Here is a 20,039-nt window from a genome sequence, read left to right on the forward strand (position 1 = left end):
CTCCATTTGACAGCTAAGGTATTTACCCCCTGGCTTTCGTTGTCATTACCTTACCATCACCGAGTTTTATTAGTTAATGATGTGACATACTTTGAAGAACAGGAAACAGTGAATGTTTGCATACATGTAAACTCAAGGCATACGCCATTTCTCTTAAAGGTTTACATAAAAGTCATCACATCTTTAAAGAGTCAGTAGAACAATCCTGGACACAGAGCCAGATCTAAAACTGATCTGTCTGGACACTGCAGGGGAGGCTGGTGACGGTAGAAATTGTAGGAGGGCTCATTGTAAATGCATGGAAAGAAATCAGGAATGGTATCAAACATGTGTGGCTCCACTGGTCCACTGACTTGCCAATCTTGCTAATCTTATAACTCATTTTCTCTCTCCTGCCATTCAGTCCACTCTTCCGTCACGTGTTCCATAACGTCTCTCTCAGGGTTGAATGTTCAAGTCTCTGTGGAGCTTCTCAGTGGTTTCGCTCATCAGCTGGCAGGCGACCTTGTGTTTGGCCCAATGCGTCACCTGGCATACCCTGTGGCAGTACCATTCTCCCTGGCAGCGGGAGCATCTCTTCAAAGCCTCCTTCCCACAAGCTGCACACCTGGGCTTCTCAGGAAGCAGACTCTCCATCACATCCAGGTTATAGGTCTGGGCCAACCTGCAGGCTTGCTGTCTCAGGTCACTCTCAGAGGGGTTGAATGTCTCCTTCACCTGGTACTTGGCAATAGCCTTCCACTTCCCAGAATTCTCACCAACAATGTTGTTCCACATCTCTGGAATCTGTTCCAAGATTAGGTCCTTTTTCGGAGGGGCGAGGTCTGCGACGGAGAGGTGACTGAGGAAGCGCTGGAGCTCCACCAGGTTGGGAAGCTGGTCGATCAAAACCTCTGTCAGGAAACCCCGTAGCTTCATCAGTTGGTTCTTGTTGTAGTTGTGGAAGTCGTACTTCCTCTGGCAGTCTTCCTTCAGCAGCAGGTTGTACAGAGCGATCCACACCTGGGCGTTTATTGTGACCTTGTAGAAATGCACTATGCATCATGAAGTCATATCTTCTTATGAGGCTGAAGAGGCTATATCTTACATTGCTGCTGCATATTCACCATCTCTAACAGATACACTGATAACACACATTATATGATAACAAACCAGATCAGACATTACTGTGTGGCGAAATATACCATAATCTTTCCTAAGTAGTGACAACACAAAGATAATTCTAAATTCCTGTGGCAGGAGAGATTATCAGAGGGGCAGAGTTTCTACCACCATCATTAGTACAGGCGCTGAAGTATGGATAGAGTTCCTCAGTGAAGGTGCAGCTGTATCAGAAATGGGAGCTGTGATTGAAGGCGGTCCACTGTTGTTATGGAGACACCTTTACACATGGAGATGTCAAGCGTCCGCAATCTCTTACAGTGTTGGACGAGTATGGAGAGAGACCTGTGGAGACATCAGTTCATAGCCATCAGCTGTTGATAAGCAAACGACAGGTCAAGCTTACTGAAAACCTTACCCCCGGCTAGGGTGGCAAACAGATCCTCGACGTTTGGCAGTGGGTATTCTTCCTTCAGCTGGCAGGCGACCTTGTGTTTGGCCCAATGCGTCACCTGGCATACCCTGTGGCAGTACCATTCTCCCTGGCAGCGGGAGCATCTCTTCAAAGCCTCCTTCCCACAAGCTGCACACCTGGGCTTCTCAGGAAGCAGACTCTCCATCACATCCAGGTTATAGGTCTGGGCCAACCTGCAGGCTTGCTGTCTCAGGTCACTCTCAGAGGGGTTGAATGTCTCCTTCACCTGGTACTTGGCAATAGCCTTCCACTTCCCAGAATTCTCACCAACAATGTTGTTCCACATCTCTGGAATCTGTTCCAAGATTAGGTCCTTTTTCGGAGGGGCGAGGTCTGCGACGGAGAGGTGACTGAGGAAGCGCTGGAGCTCCACCAGGTTGGGAAGCTGGTCGATCAAAACCTCTGTCAGGAAACCCCGTAGCTTCATCAGTTGGTTCTTGTTGTAGTTGTGGAAGTCGTACTTCCTCTGGCAGTCTTCCTTCAGCAGCAGGTTGTACAGAGCGATCCACACCTGGGCGTTTATTGTGACCTTGTAGAAATGCACTATGCATCATGAAGTCATATCTTCTTATGAGGCTGAAGAGGCTATATCTTACATTGCTGCTGCATATTCACCATCTCTAACAGATACACTGATAACACACATTATATGATAACAAACCAGATCAGACATTACTGTGTGGCGAAATATACCATAATCTTTCCTAAGTAGTGACAACACAAAGATAATTCTAAATTCCTGTGGCAGGAGAGATTATCAGAGGGGCAGAGTTTCTACCACCATCATTAGTACAGGCGCTGAAGTATGGATAGAGTTCCTCAGTGAAGGTGCAGCTGTATCAGAAATGGGAGCTGTGATTGAAGGCGGTCCACTGTTGTTATGGAGACACCTTTACACATGGAGATGTCAAGCGTCCGCAATCTCTTACAGTGTTGGACGAGTATGGAGAGAGACCTGTGGAGACATCAGTTCATAGCCATCAGCTGTTGATAAGCAAACGACAGGTCAAGCTTACTGAAAACCTTACCCCCGGCTAGGGTGGCAAACAGATCCTCGACGTTTGGCAGTGGGTATTCTTCCTTCAGCTGGCAGGCGACCCTGTGTTTGGCCCAATGCGTCACCTGGCATACCCTGTGGCAGTACCATTCTCCCTGGCAGCGGGAGCATCTCTTCAAAGCCTCCTTCCCACAAGCTGCACACCTGGGCTTCTCAGGAAGCAGACTCTCCATCACATCCAGGTTATAGGTCTGGGCCAACCTGCAGGCTTGCTGTCTCAGGTCACTCTCAGAGGGGTTGAATGTCTCCTTCACCTGGTACTTGGCAATAGCCTTCCACTTCCCAGAATTCTCACCAACAATGTTGTTCCACATCTCTGGAATCTGTTCCAAGATTAGGTCCTTTTTCGGAGGGGCGAGGTCTGTACGACGGAGAGGTGACTGAGGAAGCGCTGGAGCTCCACCAGGTTGGGAAGCTGGTCGATCAAAACCTCTGTCAGGAAACCCCGTAGCTTCATCAGTTGGTTCTTGTTGTAGTTGTGGAAGTCGTACTTCCTCTGGCAGTCTTCCTTCAGCAGCAGGTTGTACAGAGCGATCCACACCTGGGCGTTTATTGTGACCTTGTAGAAATGCACTATGCATCATGAAGTCATATCTTCTTATGAGGCTGAAGAGGCTATATCTTACATTGCTGCTGCATATTCACCATCTCTTAACAGATACACTGATAACACACATTATATGATAACAAACCAGATCAGACATTACTGTGTGGTGAAATATACCATAATCTTTCCTAAGTAGTGACAACACAAAGATAATTCTAAATTCCTGTGGCAGGAGAGATTATCAGAGGGGCAGAGTTTCTACCACCATCATTAGTACAGGCGCTGAAGTATGGATAGAGTTCCTCAGTGAAGGTGCAGCTGTATCAGAAATGGGAGCTGTGATTGAAGGCGGTCCACTGTTGTTATGGAGACACCTTTACACATGGAGATGTCAAGCGTCCGCAATCTCTTACAGTGTTGGACGAGTATGGAGAGAGACCTGTGGAGACATCAGTTCATAGCCATCAGCTGTTGATAAGCAAACGACAGGTCAAGCTTACTGAAAACCTTACCCCCGGCTAGGGTGGCAAACAGATCCTCGACGTTTGGCAGTGGGTATTCTTCCTTCTGAATACTCTGGTTTATTGTGAGGTAATCTATCCACACCTGACAGATCTGAGAGGGTAGGCTGACAAGAACTTGGAGATAAGGGAAGGAATTTGTTTAGGATTGGATCATCATCATCATCCATCATCATTATATATCATCATATCCACTCATTCAGATCAGTGCTTCGCCACCATAGAAATGATCAGACAGACCAGCAGGTTTATTAATGAAAGATTTTTAATCACAAAGCACCTCATGAATGTAACCAAGATAACATTTTGAATACCAATGACAAACAACAACCAAGCTTGATAAAACCTTACTGTAACATCGTGATAATTCACACATACAATCATTACCACAACGGCCATAAAATCTTTGTTAGAAATGTTAGAAATGTATAATCTCATAGACCGAGAGCGCTGAATAACCTAACCTAGCCACAGCGCCACCCGGTGGTGCTGATAACACAGTGCAGAAGTGCTTGGTAACTTGAATAATGGTGTGTTTGTGTTTGTGGCTGTGCGCAGCATTGACATGAACTTGACATGAACGCATCTAGTGCAATAAAACATCATAATCACAACACAGCAGAACTTTACACCACATGCAAAGGCCACAATTCTAAAAACAGTCATAAACACAAGTAACAAAAAAGTAAATGTTTATCTTCTGCCGGTCGTGGTTTTCTGAAATACAAGATACACATACACATTTATTCGGTAGTCTCCGCATATCCTCACACTGCGGTCTTTCTTGGGAACCACGACAATAGGGGCAGCCCAGTCGCTCCTATCCACTTTTGAGATGATGCCATTCTTCTCCAGGCGTTCTAGTTCCTTCTCTACAGCTTCCTTTAAAGCAGGGGTGCTCACACTTTTTGGAACCAAGATCTACTTTTCAAGTAGCCAGTCTGCCAAGATCTACCAGTCTAGTTTCAACATCGCAAACGTACATGCACGTACTACAAACACACACACACACACACACACACACACACACACACACACACACACACACACACAGTTCCCAGCCTGCATAGTAAACTCACAATACACTTTCCCTCTCTCTGTCACACAGCCACAGGAGAAGACCATCACAAACCCTCCCTCTTTGCTATTCTCGCTCACACACATTCACACACACACACACACACACACACACACACACACACACACACACACACACACACACACACACACACACACACACACACACACACTCACTTTCTCTCACTCACACACTGACAGCCAGTCTGCAGTACCATAGCCAACTACTGATCCAACAAACAGAAAAGTAAACCAGATACAAAACAGGTAGTTCCCTAGTTTGAAAGGAGGAAATAAATGCATTTCTCTACCTTAGTGGGAGACCTGGCACTGGGAGGAGGCAGCTGGTTTCTAATAGTCAGGGCTGTAGGAGCTGGTTGCAAGGTGTCATCAGCCACTGTGGATCTGTCATCGAAAAGGCAATCTGCAGCCTCGAGAAACTTTTTTCACAATTTCGCCGTCTTTGAATGACTTCTTGTGTTTAACAAGAACGTGACTGACGCGATAAGAAGCTATCGTTGCAGCCGTACGTTTTCGCTCTTTTGCCACATTTCCCTTCTTCGAAATAGCCATCGTAGATTTGCAGATCAGACAGACGCATTTCCAATATCACATCGTGTAAAAAAGTCCTCCTCCCATTCTGGATGGAAGTTATACGTTATTGGTTTCTTACTTGGTCCAGCTTCCCCACTCATTTGTATAGCCTTTATTTAGTATTATATAGTAAATAGTAGAAATTGGAAGGCTAACTAGGTAATTAGTCTCGCCGGTATTTTGTATTTTGTAGTTGGTGCTGTTGACGGCGCATGCGTGGTGAACCGCGTGTTAGGTGTAGGTGAAAAGATCAGATCTCAGACTGGCTTACCTGTACGTCAATCAAGTGGCAAAAGCCATAGTGAGGATGGATGATAGGCGAAATATTTATTTATTTATTTTTTTTTCCCGTTTTGTTCAATGCCATGCGATCTACCCAAAGACATATTACTGAACGGGCCTACCGGGCCCAGGCCCAGGGGCCCCAGAGATCAGGGGGCCCTTTGCATTTCTTGTCGCAGGGATGCCGGTAGAAAATGTCCTACTGTAACTGGGACAAATGAGATTCCTTATATGAACGTAAAAAAAATATTTTGAATATACTTTTGAATATACTATTTTGAACAATTTTATAGGGGCCCACGTCTTGCAAAAAAAAGAGAAGCTTGTGTGGGCTACATAGTTTCTATAGCCTACTCAGATTCTAATGCGAATACAGGCTACATTCCCATTGGATTAATGAGTAGGCTATAGAAACTAGACACTAGAGGGCGCTGTCACTTTGTGTACTGGGGGACAGGTCACGAGGTCAATGTCACGTGGTCACGAGGTCAATGTCATTAACAACGAATTTGAGACTGACAACGCACAGGTAAAATGGAGCACCGTCACACATTAAGTGGAGCAGCTAAACGAAAGATAAAAAAAGCAAAAGAAGCAAAACAATCTGATATTTTACATCATGTTCCTCGAATTTCAAATTTTTTCAAGAATATTACAACAAATGAAGAGAACAACATTAGGGTTGCGGGGGAGGCTGACGAGCCCACCGTGGGAGATGAGCAACAGCCAGAGCCAGTCAGCAGCACTGCTAGTGCTAGTGCGAATGCTGCACCACCAGGGCAACTGTTGGTGCTGGCGAGTGAGGAAGAGGAGCAGGCCGGTGCTCAAGAGGCCAAACGGCAACGCGTGTCGCCTCCGCCGCCTGCTAACACGGAGGATCAGTTACAGACTACTCAAAGAGAGGAGAGCGAGGCTTGGTTTGAAACCGTAACTGACCCAGCTTTGTGGGAGATCACTCAAAGTAAGCGGGCCAAGGCGGTTCTAATTGACAGAGGAGTTAAAGTGTTCCAGAATCGGCGTGCACATTATCTAGCGTCTGTAAGGGATAGTGGGATTGGTGGCAAATCCAGAGTTTTAACAAATGAACAGCTGAAATGCATTTTGCCCAATGGCCAAGTGGTTGATAGAGAGTGGATTACGTATTCCCCATCCACAGGAAATATTTATTGTTTTGCATGCAAGCTGTTGTCCACTAAGTCACATGCATTCGTTACTGGCTATTGTGACTGGAAACACCCAGAGCGAATCGGCGAGCACGAGAGAAGTGAAGAACATCATGCCTGCATGCTTGCCCTGCATCAGAGAATCACATGTGCCACCGTGGACGCCGACCTTATGAAGCAAATCGATGGAGAGAGGCAATATTGGAGAGAGGTGCTTAGGAGAGTTGTCTCCGTCATCAAGTTCTTAGGGGAGAGGGGTCACGCATTTAGGGGGCATGATGAATTGCTAGATTCCCCACACAATGGAAACTACTTGGGCATCTTAGAATTGTTGTCACAATATGACCCGTTCTTGGCTGAGCATATAAGAACGTTTGGACAAAAGGGAAGGGGCAGTGTTTCATATTTATCCTCAACAATTTGCGAACAATTTATAGAACTAATGGGAGAGAAAACTAAACAAGCCATTACAAAGGAATTACATGATGCTAAGTATTTCTCTGTAATAGTCGACTCGACGCCCGATTTATCCCATGTAGATCAGCTTACCTTTATATTCAGATTTGTGAGCAAAACAGGCCATGTAGTGGAACGCTTTCTAGGATTTGAACCCATCACCAGTCACACAGGGGAAAGCTTAGCACACTGTGTTGTCTCAATGGTGCACGATCTTGGACTTGATATAGAAAACTGCCGTGGACAGTCGTATGATAATGCCAGTAATATGTCTGGAAAATACAATGGATTGCAGGCACATCTAAAGAAGAGGAATCCACTTATTCACTATGTCCCCTGTGCTGCCCATTCTTTGAATCTGGTCGGTGTCAACAGTATTGATGCCTGTAGCGATCTAGTTGGCAAATATTTTGACTTGTTGCAGTCTCTATATGCGTTCACCTCCGCCTCCACACATCGCTGGGCCACAGTATTTGGGGATTCAAATATGCCTATAAGTTTAACACTTAAATCTCTCTCCTCTACACGCTGGAGTTGCCGTGCTGACTCAACGAAAGCACTGTGGCAAAATTATGAAAAGATACAAGAGAAGCTTCGGACTTTGTCTACGGATCAGATGGAAAATAGGGCCACGCGCTCTGAAGCAGCTGGGCTCTGTGCGCAATTGGATAGGTTGGAAATGGCGTTCTTGGCCAAGTTTTGGGATACCATATTATCAAGATTTCAAGCAACCAGCGCTATTTTGCAGCAAAGAAATATAGCCCTTTTAACCGCAGTTAGGGCACTTGAATCGTTGCGTGATTTTGTGGCTGCACAAAGAGACCTTTTTGACAGTTTTGAAAGCGCAGCTCTGAGTATACCGGGTGTCAGCCAGACTTACAGACATGATAGCCATCGCAGAAAGAGACGCAAGACTTTTGCTGACGAGAATGGAGAGCAGGATATTGAGCTTGATGGAAGACGCAAGTTTCAGATAGAGACCTTCAATGTTGCCATCGACACGCTTATTCAGAGCCTCGGACACCGTCTGGAGGCCTACGGACACCTGTGCAGTTTGTTCAATGTGCTTTTCTATGTCAAATCCAATGAGTCCAATGCCTCACTCATTGAGAAGGCAAAAGTTCTGGCATCTGCATACCCATCTGACCTAGATGTCAGTTTAGCCGATGAACTAATTCAGCTCAGATCTTTTATTAAGGCTGAAGAGGATAAAAGCCCACAAGGACTACTCCGCGTAATTATCGATCGTGGCCTGCAATCTATGTTTCCAAATGTTTATGTTGCGCTGCGGCTATTTTTTACTCTGCCTGTAACCAATTGCGAAGGGGAGCGGTCATTCTCTGTGCTGTCCAGGATTAAAAACGAACTGCGGACTAAAATGACGCAACACCGTCTCAAGGCTCTTTCTCTCATGGCAATTGAGAGCGAACTGACCAAATCACTGGACTTTGATGATATCGTGGATGATTTTGCACGAAGCAGAGCCAGGAAAAAATGCTTTGCATAAGGTAAGACTATTTTATGATTAATTTAGTCTTATAAAGCCATCCTGTGGTTGCTATATATGACACCATAGTGTTGCCAATTGTTTTTGTTTGAAAGCGGTGTATTTTGTTACTGTACATGTACTGTTGTTGGCTTCAATTGAGTGTGGCATGCCTGTGTTGTAAATCCTGTGTCGTTGAAATACAGGTGAATTTTTTCTAGTTATTGTGCTGTTGGCTTTGAGTGTTCCTCCGCTGTAAAACCTGTTGAGATGCAGGTGAACGTAGGCTGTCTTATATGCTGTTGGCATTGTGTTTACTTGCGCAAAAAAAAAAAAAAAAAAAAAAAAATTTGTTTGCGCTGGGGAGGGGGGGGGGCCTTTTTACACGTCCAGGCCCAGGGGCCCATTTTTTCATGATCCGCCTATGGATCTACCCATACTACCTTTGCGATCGACCTGGGCACCCCTGCTTTAAAGCATAGGGAACAGGGCGGGGCTTGTGGAACCTAGGATTGGTTCCCTCTTGAACTCTGACCTTCGCTTGGAAACCCTGTACCAGTCAAGTCATGTCAGATTAGTGATATATTCAAGGAGAGGAGGAAAGAAGGATAAGTTTTAAGTGTGCTTAAACAGGGCCATGTCCACAGTCAGATGGTGAGAAGACAGACAGGAGACTGAGTCTTTTACCAGCCCTGATAGACAGAATGACAGTTTCTGACTGCTGGAACCTGCCAGCATATTGAGCATACAGTACACACAGTCCAAGTAAGGGATCACAACTTATACTATACTCACATTACTGAAGCTATTAGATATTATTTTCATCATCATTAAAAGGATCAGGTAGTTTATCCAATTATTTAATGTGATATTCAGATTCAGATTCAGATTCAGATTCAGATTCAGTCTCCGCATATCCTCACACTGCGGTCTTTCTTGGGAACCACGACAATAGGGGGGGATATTGCGGTAGCAGCGTGTTTCTGAGAAATCATTCTGGACCTTCAGTCATTCAAGGAAGTTCAGTCATTCAAGACGCAGCTTCAAGACGCAGCCTCTGTGACACAGAGACACAGACACGCATTCTGGCAGATAACACATAGAAGTGTTACACATATACATGTAAATGTCGTTGTCTCTTATTGTAATTATCATACAATTCTGCATTGACTCAGCAAACGTAACATTTTAATTTGCTTAGTAAACAGAGACATAGACCATGCATTAATGACTGTTAATGTTCACACAAACAGAGAGGAATATGTGACTTTTTGATGAGAGGATAAATCCCAAACGGACAACACCTGGAACAGTATGACAACTCTTGCCAATTCTATCTCCTGACAGAACCAAGAAAATGCAGAGAAACTGGATGTTCTCCAGAAATGGGAGCTGTGATTGAAGGCGGTCCACTGTTGTTATGGAGACACCTTTACACATGGAGATGTCAAGCGTCCGCAATCTCTTACAGTGTTGGACGAGTATGGAGAGAGACCTGTGGAGACATCAGTTCATAGCCATCAGCTGTTGATAAGCAAACAACAGGTCAAGCTTACTGAAAACCTTACCCCCGGCTAGGGTGGCAAACAGATCCTCGACGTTTGGCAGTGGGTATTCTTCCTTCTGAATACTCTGGTTTATTGTGACCTTGTAGTCTCCGCATATCCTCACACTGCGGTCTTTCTTGGGAACCACGACAATAGGGGCAGCCCAGTCGCTCCTATCCACTTTTGAGATGATGCCATTCTTCTCCAGGCGTTCTAGTTCCTTCTCTACAGCTTCCTTTAAAGCATAGGGAACAGGGCGGGGCTTGTGGAACCTAGGATTGGTTCCCTCTTGAACTCTGACCTTCGCTTGGAAACCCTGCATCTTTCCATAGCCATCCTTGAACAGTCCTTTGTGCTTCTCTAGGAGGGCTGTGAGTGTAGGTGTACTCACTGGCTTGTCATTTTTCACACTGAAGATCTCTGCCCAGTTCAGCTTTATCTGTTTCAGCCAGTTGCGGCCAAGTAAGGCTGTCTTGTCGCCTTTTACTATGAGCAGTGGTAACATCCACTCTCTTCCTTCATACTTGACCGGTACCTGTATCTGGCCTAACACAGGAATCCTGTCCCCTGTGTAAGATGAGAGACGGACGGCAGCTGGTTGGAGAGGGCACTGTTTCAGATGTTCTCTGTAGATATGTTCCGGAGCTATGGTAACTGAAGCACCTGTGTCCAACTGCATACTCACTGGTTTTCCAGCTAACTCCATTTTTACATATATTCCCTCTTTGTGTCCTTCAGCGGTGTACATGTTGAATAGTTCAACTGTCTCAATTTCACCTTCCTCCTCTTCCTCTGACACATTGTGAGTTCTTCCTGTGTGTTTTGCACTTTTACACACCCTCTGCACGTGACCTGTCTTCCCACAGTTGTGGCATTTCTCATTAATGAACCTACAGCCACTGGGTCGGTGATTATCTCTTCCACACCGATAACAACCTTGCTTTGCTTTGTCCGATGCATACTGCCTTTTGGGTGCACGTCTTGCACTTCTTGAGTCATGTACCTTGTGAACCTTCTGGCGTTCTGAGCGCTCCGACAGCTCCATGGTGTCCTTGTGGGCAAGCTCGAGTCCCAGGGCAATATCACAGGCTTTCTTGAATGTCAGATCCTTTTCTGTCAAAAGCCGTCTGTGATAGGCTTCACCTGTGAGACCACACACAAACTGATCTCGGAGAGCATCATTCAGAAATGAACTCACATGAACTAGCTAACTGTTTTAAGGCCAGGATGTAGTCTGCCAGTGCTTCACCTTGGTTCTGGTGACACTTATAGAATCTGAAGCGTTCAGCAATTATAATGGGCTTAGGCTTGAAATGGTCTGATAGTGCTTTAGTAAGCTCAGCATAAGACAGTTCCACACATTTCTTTGGCTCTGCGAGACTTTTCAGCAGCCTATATTCAGTTGGGCCCAAAACACTGATAAACACATTTGCTTTCTTCACATTTTCTATTTCATTTGCAGCCAGCCAACTCTCAAAACGTTCCAGATAAGACTCAAAATCCTCCTTTGTTGAATCAAAGTCAGGTACTTTTCCAATAGTAGTCTTTTTTTTTCTTTTTAAAAAAAATGTATATTGCATGACATATTTCCATGTCTGATGTCTAATGTCTGATGTACTAATGTCATTTCAATGCATTATAGACCTTTTCTTTATAACAAGCACAACAACAACAAAACGTTATTATGCCGATGTGCTGTGTGTCTAACGTTACAAGCTGATTTGTGCATGACAGCCGCGCATTGACATATTTCAATGTCTGATGTCTAATGTCTGATGTACTAATGTCATTTCAATGCATTTCTACATTCACAATTTCACAATTCCTTATTACGTTAGCAGCTACCGTTAGCAACAACAACACTTCTACTTCAAACCAGAGAAAGAAGCCATTTACTCTCCATTGACACACAACTGAAGGAAAGGCATGTTTGGGGTTACACAGTGACTAACCACTACAGTAGTATGCTGAACATACACACATACAGACATACAGTGAAACAACAACAACATAGAATTCTCATATGGTACTATGAGAATAAAGCAGCAACATGATGATGCCATAGCTACTCAGCATAGGACAGTAACAGTTCACCCACCTTAGTCAGATAGCAGCAGCAGCAGCAGCCATGTAACGTGTTGTTAGTAGTACTGTTGACTACGATGCACTAGTCTGTGCTGCTACGTAGCTCACCTAGTCAAGTTCGCTTTAGCAACGATCGCTGCTCAGACATACGTTCTCAGACTCGCGAGAGTGAGCGAGATCCAAGATGGCGCCGCCATATGATAAGGTTCTATCTCCATCTATCTCCGTTTAGAATTATAAGGTTCTATTCCTTTCTCTTTTAGTTTTTTTGATACTGTTTTCCATATCTCAAGGTGCAATCGTATATTTTTTTGTATTATCTGTTATATGTGAAAATACATGTGTAATTTTATAACTCGTTCATATAAATGAAAATGAGCATTGACACAACAATATACTGTATGTATAAGATGTTTTGCTGCAATAAAAAACATTTGAAACATAAATATTGTCTTGTTATTTTGTACACTATAGGGGTAAGGTAAATAGGTAAAACACACCTGGGGGGGTATTCCACGTAGGGTGATTAACTCTGATCCAGGTTTAAATCAGATCCGGACGCTAATTTCAGCTTCCATCAATGTGGCTCAAATAATTCGCTGCTTGGTTGCTATGCAACCAATCCTTCTGAGCAAACCTGGTAGCGAGCAGGTTTACAGGCTGGTTTAGGTAATACGTGCGTCAAAAATGTCTCACAGATGGAAACTACATCCCGAACGACAGTTCCGTCAAGTGTCTTTTAGGAAATATTAGTTCCCACTTTTTACGAGATAGATAGATAGTTTGACTGTGATAGATAGATAATTTGATATTGTGAAAGTGTGATCGATAAATAGATAGATAGATAGATAGTTTGATTGTGTGATAGATAACTTGATATTTTGAAAGTGTGATAGATAGATAGATAAATAGATAAATAAAAAAGTGTAAAAAAATAAATAATAATAGGTATGTCTATCAACTTGCATTACTGTCATCACAGTGGTGTCTTTGGCGCAGGGTTTAAGACAGCCAGCTAGAGGTCCGAAGGTTGCCGGTTTAATACTTGATTTGGTTTAATGTTGTTGTTTTTTTCTTTTTATATTTAACCGAAGCCTTCATGCAAATCGATTTACAATATATATACTGTATATATCTGACCATGAATACTTGATGAGGAATCTAATTTGCACTAAATACTTTTTGAAATTATTCAATTTGATTGATCTCCTCAATATTTAGGCATAACAGGGTGGACACGTTATGGTCAACCACATTAAACTCACTGGATAAAAACATAAAAATCAGATGGTAAAAGATCACACAGCTTACAACATTTGAAATCCCCTCCACTGATGTGATGTCACCTCATGAGAGTGATGTGATTGAGAAATATGGTTTTCTTTTAAAAGGGACATTAACACAGCATAACAGGGTGGACAGTGATCGCAGGGACAAGCATACAACCTTAATTTTTTGTAAAAAAAAAACAACAACTATAAAACTATATTTGATTTCAATAGATATTGATCAGGAAAATGAAATAATAATAACATATTTGGAAATGTATATGTTTTTAATAGTTATTTTTGGGATTGAAGTTGAATGAACAACACTGGGGACATCCCAAATCCCATGCAAAATCCCATTTACATCTTTAACCAAAGCTTTTAAAATGTAGAAAACAACAACTTAGAAGCCCATATTATTGTATTCATAATAAATAACAATTGACTATACATGAAAAACCTAATGGAATTAGTATTTGTCCAAATTTAGACAAAATACAACATGATTTGTACTGCATGGGGACGGAAAAGGCACCGTATAAAAAAAAAAGACCCGATTGTGTCGAGATTCCAGTGTGCCCTTCATCAGTGGGGCCCTCAGTTTTACGTGACCTGTGATCTGTCCAGGAAAAAACTCAGTGCCCAGTCTCCCAAAAGTTTCCTAGCTAACGTGACAGTTTATTTCTCCCAACAGAGCCAGAGGACTGACCTCCCAGCACACATTTTACAATCGTTGCTTCCTCTGCACTGTGGCTGGGTTTCTGAGAGAAATAAAGTACAACTTTAGTTACAAAGCTTTTTGGATACTAAGCACAGGTCTCTCTATGGGGTATAACTTTGGCCCTTTTTCTGGTAAGGTTCATGTGGTTAGGAAAAACTCTTGGCCCTACATAATGAAAGGGGTGGGGACTTCATTGTCATCTTTAATCAGTGCATTCACAAACACAGGACTTTTACCATGAATGAATGAATGGTCTTTATTGTCATTGCTATAGTACAGGTACCAAACAACGAAATTTAGGAGGGGTGGCTCCCCTGGTGTTAGGAAAGAAAAAAACAAACAAAAAACACAAGAAGGGAAGGAGCTGGTTTACATAAATAAAGGCTATGTACACTATCCACTATACTATACTGTACAGATAGACGACTAGGGTTGTCATATTGCACATAGTGTTATTGCACATTCATTTAAAGTGTCGCAGTTTGCAGGCTTGAAATGTACATATTTGTGCCTCAGCACTACACCTGATTTTTTCAGTCCAGCAGCTGCCATCAATCCGTCCAGACTGTCCAGGGACCAGAACCTAGGTCGTTGCTGTGTTCAGGGCCTGGATGGCCCTGGGGTAGAAGCTGTTCTTCAGTCTGTTTGTCCTTGCGGCCATGGTCCTGTACCGCCTTTTCGAGGGCAGCCGGGTAAAGTGTTCGTACCCAGGGTGGGTTGGGTCTCTGGAGATCTTGGAGGCCTTCCTGAGACAGCGTGTGTTGTACAGCTCTTCCAGAGAGGGGAGGGGGGCGCCGGTGATCTTCTGGGCTGTTCTCACGACTCTCTGTAGCGCATTTCTCTCCGCGGTTGTGCAGCTGGAGAACCAGTTGCAGATGCCGTAGGTGAGGATGCTCTCCACTGCGCCGCGGTAGAAGGTCACCAGTATCTCCTGCTTGCTGTGTTCCTTCCTGAGGACTCTCAGGATGTAGAGCCGCTGTTGTGCCTTCTTGATGGTGGCTGTTGTGTTGTCCTTCCAGGACAGGTCATCCTGTATGTGCACCCCCAGGAATCGGAGGGTTGAGACTCTCTCCACGCTCTCTCCGTCGATGAGCAGGGGCTGGATCTCGGACTTTTTCCTCCTGAAGTCCACGATGATTTCCTGGGTCTTTGACTTGTTCAGCAGCAGGTTGTTAACCTTGCACAGCTTGCTCAGTTGCTCTACCTCATCCCTGTACGCCGCCTCGTCCCCCCCCGAGATGCAGCCCACCACGGTGGTGTCGTCTGCAAACTTTACGATGGAGTTGCTGGGGTGGACGGGGGTGAAGTCGTAGGTGTAGAGGTTGTAGAGGATGGGGCTTCGCACGCAGCCCTGGGGGGACCCAGTGCTGAGTCTGAGGGCTGTGGAGGTGTGGGGGCCCACCCGCACCCTCTGGGGGCGGTCGGTCAGGAAGTCCTTGATCCATGCACATATAGAGTGTGATAGACCCAGGTCTAGTAGTTTGGTCACTAGCCTGTCTGGAAGGATGGTGTTGAAGGCGGAGCTGAAGTCCACAAAGAGCAGTCTCGCGTAGCTGTTTCCCCTCTCCAGGTGGGATAGAGTGGCGTGGAGAGTCGTCGCGATGGCGTCCTCTGTGGACCTGTGGGCTCTGTAGGCGAACTGGTACGGATCCAGGTTGGGCGGGAGGCGTGTGAGTATGTGGGCCCGGACTAGTTTCTCGAAGCACTTCATGATGATTGGTGTGAGTGCCACCGGGCGGTAGTCGTTTAGGCAGCTCACCGTGCTTTTCTTCGGGACTGGGATGATAGTTGAGGTTTTCAGGCAGGGTGGGATGGTGGCCTGGGACAGGGACTGGTTGAAGATGTTGGTGAAAACCCCGGCCAGCTGGTCGGCGCAGTCCCTCAGCACCCGTCCCAGGACGCCATCCGGCCCCGAGGCTTTCCTGGGGTCCACCGCCTTCAGCACGCGTCTCACTTCATGCTCTGTGAGGGTGAGGCTGCTGAGAGCTGGAGAGAGTGGTGTTTGTGTTGTGGTTACCTCCGTTCGCCCCTCGTCGAACCGGGCGTAGAAGGTGTTCAGCTTTCCCACCAGCAGGGGGTCGTCCTCTGCGGCTGTGAGCCTGTTGGCTCTGAAGTTTGTCATGTGCTGAACCCCCTGCCACATCCGCCTGGAGTCGTTGCTCAGGAAGCATTCCTCAATCTTCTCTCTGTGGTCTGCCTTGGCCTCTTTGATGCCGCGCTTTAGGTTAGCCCTGGTGGTGCTGTCCAGCGGTGTGCTCTTCCCTGCGAAGAAGGCGTTGTCCCTCTCGTTGATCAGTTTTTGGACCTTCCCAGTCATCCATGGCTTCGTGTTGGGGTAGACCCGGACCCGTTTGTCCACGGTGACTGAGTTGGTGCAGTTCACTATGTGGTTCAGAACCGACGACGTGAACTGTTCCAGGTCCTCATGCTCATATTCCTGCCATGGGGTGTCATTTAGGCAGATCTGCAGTGGAGCGGACCCTTCTGGCCAGGTTCTGACAGTCTTAGTGGTGATGGGAGCACTTTTCCCCATGGTGGTGTATGCTGGGATCAGGAGGATTGACACATGGTCAGACATGCCTAGATGAGCTAGCGGTCTAGCCTTGTAAGCACGTTTGATGTTGGTGTATACCTTGTCCAGTGTTTTTTCTCCTCTTGTTGCACATTTAACATGTTGATAGAACTTGGGTAGTACTGCCTTCAGGTCGACATGATTGAAATCTCCTGCTATAATGTGAATTGCCTGTGGATCTGTGCTTTGTTGACCACTGATGACGTCATATAGCCGCGCCAATGCTAAGCTACCGTCTGCATTTGGTGCAATATAAACGCTTGTAATGTACACTGCATTGAATTCTCTCGGTAGGTAAGTGGGTCGGCATTTAACAGTCAAGTATTCCAGGTTTGGGGAACAGTGGCTACTTACAGTTTTCGTGTTTAAGCACCAGCTATCCTTCGTAGATATAATGATGCCGCCTCCGCGAGTCTTACCGCTGAGTAGCGTGCGGTCTGCGCGGTGTAAGGTCCGTCCTTCCAAGCTAATCGCGGAGTCCAAGATAGTTTCATTTAGCCAGGTTTCAGTGAGAATAATCACACAGCTATCTCCCACGATGTTATTTTTGGCAACCTGTAGTCTCAATTCATCCATCTTATTCGTCAGGGACCTGACGTTGGATAGGAAAATACTCGGCAAAGCAGGTTTGTCTGGCCTCCTCTTTAGCCTAGCTAACAGGCCTGCTCTGCAGCCCCGTCGTTGCTTGCGGTCCTTACACCGACGTTTGCGCCTCAGGGTAGGGACTGAGTACCAAGGTTCTTCCGGTAAGTGGGCGATGTCGTGATAAATCCTTTGTTGCTTCAGGAACTCCGCTGTTACTGTCTTCTCGTTTTGCGTGCCAACTTCTAGTAAGTCGTGCCTGCTATAGGTACTATTTACACAACCGTTCCCTATAAGTACTAAAATAAAAATGTACATACAAATGCACTTAAAAACACTAAAGAACACCAGTGTTGAAGCCACTCCAGCCGCAGGACAAGGACCCCAATTGAAATAAGCCAGTGGCTTTCTTGGGTTTTTATCCTGTTAGTTGACCTTGTATGTAATATGTACTTTCATGTACCTACTTCTGCAAATCTTCTAATAAAGTTTTCAATCAATCAATCAAAGCGACTATGCGCGCAGCCATCTTGCTTTGGAAGGAACACAACAAGCAGGAGATACTGGTGGCCTTCTACCGCGGCGCAGTGGAGAGCATCCTCACCTACGGCATCTGCAACTGGTTCTCCAGCTGCACAACCGCGGAGAGAAATGCGCTACAGAGAGTCGTGAGAACAGCCCAGAAGATCACCGGCGCCCCCCTCCCCTCTCTGGAAGAGCTGTACAACACACGCTGTCTCAGGAAGGCCTCCAAGATCTCCAGAGACCCAACCCACCCTGGGTACGAACACTTTGCCCGGCTGCCCTCGAAAAGGCGGTACAGGACCATGGCCGCAAGGACAAACAGACTGAAGCTCAGCTTCTACCCCAGGAAGAGCTGGAGGCCATGCTGGAGTCCAAAGGCGACCAGGTGGACCTGTTCTCCCTCGCCCAGGAGGATGAAAGGTGGCACAGCTCAACAAGGCCCTGCTGGACTTTGACTCCCGGGTGGGGCCTGGCAAGCTGCACCCCAAGCACCGGCTCATCCCCGACTGTGGCCGCAGCACCAAGATGCCCATGTATCAGCTGTCACTGACCATCAAGATGCCCATCTATCAGCTGTCACTGACCATCAAGATGCCCATGTATCAGCTGTCACTGACCATCAAGATGCCCATGTATCAGCTGTCACTGACCATCAAGATGCCCATGTATCAGCTGTCACTGACCATCAAGACGCCCGTGGTGTTTGACAAGCTACACTCAGAGGCGTGGAGCATCAGTGCCAAGCTGCACTGGTTCGTCTTTGGGCATGCGCCCCAGGACCCGCGGGAGAAGTTTGAGATCTACTACAAGCTCTTGCCAAGCTGCAATCAATGTACACCTTCTCAGAGAGGACGTTTGAGAGCATTCAGTCAAGCCCTTTCTCCATCAACCTGGATAAGAGCACATCAAGCTCCAATAAGAAGGTGCTGTCAATCCTTGTTGGTTACTTTAATCAGGAGCTGAAGCATGTGGTCGTCGAGCACCTTGGCTCCATTGAAGTACTAAAGGGCACTGCTGAACATCTGGAAAAGGCCCTAGTGACCTTTTTCAAGGAACACACAATTCCATTTACTAACATGGTTAGCATGATGATGGACTCCTGCAACGTCATGCGAGGGAGTAAGTCCGGGCTGGAGACCAGGATAAGGTCCAAGTACTGTCAGAACCTCCTAGATGTTGATGGAGATTCCTGCCACCACATCCACAATGCCGGCAAAATTGGAGATATACAAGATCCACAGTGATATAGTGGAGATATACAAGGACCACAGTGTTGGTGAGCGGGCAAAGGCCAGGATACAATTTTTCCACCAGGACCCCCCCCAAAATTCTTTTAATTAATCTAATATTGTAAAGGGGAGCCTCAGCCGCCAACAATCTTATGTGATTAATCCTCTTGTATACTGTATGTAGCCCAAAATACATATTGTATTTAATCTCTCTCTTCCAGGAATGACGCAAGTTGGGAAGGACAGGAAAGAAAGGGTGTGGAAGAAGCTCTGGTTTGAGAGTCGCAACACAGACCTCCAGCTGAGCATTTACCTCGGCGTCCTTCCCATCATGAAGGAGTATGTTACGGTGTTCCAGGTGTGTGTTTTCACACTAATGAATTAGTGAATTATCAATCTCTGATAGATAAACTAAATAGGCCCATTCTCTCATCAGTTAGATTGTGATATAAACAGACCCTCAACTGCATGTCTGTGTATGGTAATAGAATTGTTGTAGCATTTTATAATAATGCCATTATTCACAGGGCAGCCAAACCCTTGTCCACAAGCTGCATGACAAGCAGCTTGAAGTTGTGAAAACCTTCATGGGGTGCTTTATCAAGGCTGAGAATCTGCATACCACCCCAAAGAATATCATGGAGTTGGATTTCAACGACAAAATGCTGCCTCTCTGTGAGCTGTATGTCGGACAGGTGGCGGAGAAACTGAAGGCAGGAAATCCACGTAATCAGGTTAGTAAATGTATTAA

At 45.7% G+C, this 20,039-nt stretch overlaps 2 protein-coding genes across 2 annotated transcripts; both read right to left on the minus strand.

Annotated features, from left to right (window-relative positions):
• Positions 1-438: 438 nt before the first annotated feature.
• On the minus strand, positions 439-1,109 carry LOC308164711 (zinc finger MYND domain-containing protein 10-like; the record flags this gene model as incomplete). The annotated part of the gene is made up of 2 exons (XM_080550776.1): positions 439-1,034; positions 1,088-1,109. 2 exons carry the CDS (start codon positions 1,107-1,109, stop codon positions 439-441), a joined length of 618 nt encoding a protein of 205 aa, XP_080406902.1.
• A 348-nt stretch (positions 1,110-1,457) lies between these two features.
• Positions 1,458-2,194, minus strand: LOC308164713 (zinc finger MYND domain-containing protein 10-like; the record flags this gene model as incomplete). The annotated part of the gene is made up of 2 exons (XM_080550777.1): positions 1,458-2,119; positions 2,173-2,194. The coding sequence occupies 2 exons, from the start codon at positions 2,192-2,194 to the stop codon at positions 1,458-1,460; spliced, it is 684 nt and encodes a 227-aa protein (XP_080406903.1).
• Between the last annotated feature and the right edge of the window lie 17,845 nt (positions 2,195-20,039).

This window comes from Nansenia antarctica (assembly GCF_963989245.1).
Source record: "Nansenia antarctica genome assembly, contig: SUPER_8_unloc_2, whole genome shotgun sequence".
NCBI classification, from domain to species: domain Eukaryota; kingdom Metazoa; phylum Chordata; class Actinopteri; order Argentiniformes; family Microstomatidae; genus Nansenia; species Nansenia antarctica.